The sequence below is a fragment of the Alosa sapidissima genome, chromosome 8 (genome assembly GCF_018492685.1).
Source record: "Alosa sapidissima isolate fAloSap1 chromosome 8, fAloSap1.pri, whole genome shotgun sequence".
NCBI lineage: Eukaryota > Metazoa > Chordata > Actinopteri > Clupeiformes > Clupeidae > Alosa > Alosa sapidissima.
The window spans coordinates 35,838,881-35,841,199 of NC_055964.1; the positions used below are offsets into that span (position 1 = coordinate 35,838,881).

Here is a 2,319-nt window from a genome sequence, read left to right on the forward strand (position 1 = left end):
TTATAATAATAACGATACACTTTTCCAAACAGATAAACACATCAAGTTAGCACGAAGGATAATGATAATTTTGGGAAAAAATGCACTTCACACACTAATCTCAAAAGAAGACATCAGTGACTTCGCCCACAAGAAACGAATCTGATAGGCTACTAGCCGTAAAACGAGAACGTCATCAATCTGCGACGATTTTACAGCAGGCGTGCACGGATTATGTGAGCTCAGGGTCATTCATTGATAATACTGCACATTTTACATTGCAATAAAATGCAGCATGTGTTTTCTTCTAAGATATTTGTGTCCGGCGCATCTTTGGCAATTGGCGTCGGTGTAGGTGCTGCTTTGGTAGGATTTAATACTGACAATGACAGCCGGGGATTTAAGCCACACCGAGGAGTTCTCGAACGGGTCCCTGTCATACCTATCCCAAGTGTTGATGCCGCCTCTGACTTGATACCACATCAGCCAGGTCAGGTAGGGATCTCAAAATCTACTGCTGCCATGAAGTATGGCTTCCCCTCCCTGGCAAACATCAAAACTAGAGAGTCTTACGTGACTTCTTACGACCCCAGGAATAGGACTGCCGCGTGGGTCATAGAGCAACTAAACCCCGAAACACTCACGGGCTCCTCGGACAGGAAATGTTGCGAATTCAAAGAAGATGATTCGGTGCACATTTACCACAGAGCGACTAATGCAGATTACAAAGGAACCGGATTTGACAGAGGACATCTGGCCGCTGCTGCCAATCACAAGTGGAGTCAGAAGGCGATGGACGACACGTTTTACCTGAGTAACGTGTCGCCGCAGGTGGGTTTACATTACAGAAAAGCATCAGAGATGGTGGAAAGATCCGTGGATTAAAGCCTAATTTATTTTTTAACATTTTGACTTGACATTATTCCCATGGGTACCAATACACTTTATCATTCTTACAACTAGAATCCCCATATGAACCAAAATGCATGGAATAACCTGGAGAAATACTGCCGATCACTCTCAAAGCATTACCTGAATGTGTTTGTGTGCACTGGACCACTCTACCTGCCAAGGTAAGACGGGGGGGGGGGGCAGGGCAGGGCAGGGCAGGGCAGGAGCGGGTGTTGGAACTTGCTGATCACTGGATGTTGATGCCTGGCATGAAGTATGAGGCGTATGCTGTGTTGTGCTGTGCTGTGCTGTGCTGTGCTGCCCTGCGCTGCGCTGTGCTGTGCTGTGACCGTCTCTTCTTTCACTTCTTTCCCAGACAGGAGCCGGACGGTAAGATGTACGTGAAGTACCAGGTGGTGGGCAAGAATCACGTTGCCGTGCCGACGCACTTTTTCAAGGTGCTGATCCTGGAGAAGCCGCGCGGGGAGGTGGAGCTTCGCTCTTACGTCATGCCAAACGCGCCCGTGGACGAGAAGATCCCGCTCGAGCGCTTCCTGGTGCCCATCGAGAGCATCGAGAGGGCGTCCGGCCTGCTGTTCGTCCCCAACATCATGAAGAGGACCAGCGTCCTGCAGGCCATCACCATGGGGGGGCGCTCCTAAGCTTGGCCGTCTGAGGAGGAGGTGAGGAGCAGAGAGGAGGTCACTCTGATCAAGATCAAGTCTCCAAACTGGCTACTGAAAATGCTGCACAGCAGCAACTGTGAGCTTTGCTGTCTCTCGAGTCAAATCGTAGACGTTATCAAAGTGTTCTCAACAACTTTAGGGCCCACCGTCCGCAAGCACTGTTCACGTGTCAGTCAAAAAGACAAGTATTTTGTAAAAGGAGGACTTTTAGTTAATTGTTGATGTTTTGTTATCTTCTACTACTGGTCTTGTGCATACCTGTACTCACTCATGAATGTTGAGTTTGTGATGGCAAACTCTTGCGTCCACTGCAGTAGTATCACTGGTCAGCACTCTGGGATGAAACCTGTAGAGAGCCCACAGGTTACAGATTACAGGTACTTACTGTATTTGAGCATTGCAAGTGATAAGAATGTTGCTATTACAATTCACCCATCAGTGCTCACAAAACAGCAATGATCTCAGGGTTAGTAATCTCAGAAGTCTGATCATCACTGAGCCAGTTTGGCCTTAGAATACCCCGTATGAATTTTACTCTACAGTAGTCATGTTACACAATCATAGTACCAAAGCCAGACTGCTAGACACACATGATTCTCAAATCAAGAAAGACGCTGAAATCTGAAATGACACAAAGAGGGTCACTTAACAGATCACTGGAAGCTCTATGTGAAGATTTGATTTTTGTAAGTATGGTTACATTCGTTATGTAAAAACACTGTCAAAAACTGCACAAATAAAGAGTAACATTTAGGAAATTAAA

General features: G+C 46.7%; 1 protein-coding gene across 1 annotated transcript; it reads left to right on the plus strand.

The window, feature by feature from the left end:
* Positions 1-103: 103 nt before the first annotated feature.
* On the plus strand, positions 104-2,319 carry endog (endonuclease G). Its single transcript, XM_042100631.1, has 3 exons — positions 104-810; positions 943-1,052; positions 1,247-2,319. The coding sequence occupies exons 1-3, from the start codon at positions 268-270 to the stop codon at positions 1,530-1,532; spliced, it is 939 nt and encodes a 312-aa protein (XP_041956565.1). The 5' UTR covers positions 104-267; the 3' UTR covers positions 1,533-2,319.

Coding starts and splice junctions, on each gene's coding strand:
- endog (XM_042100631.1), top strand. CDS start 268: ATGCAGCATGTGTTTTCTTCTAAGATATTTGTGTCCGGCGCATCTTTG. Junction 811..942: donor TGAGTAACGTGTCGCCGCAG/GTGGGTTTACAT, acceptor TCTTACAACTAG/AATCCCCATATGAACCAAAA. Junction 1,053..1,246: donor GGACCACTCTACCTGCCAAG/GTAAGACGGGGG, acceptor CTTCTTTCCCAG/ACAGGAGCCGGACGGTAAGA.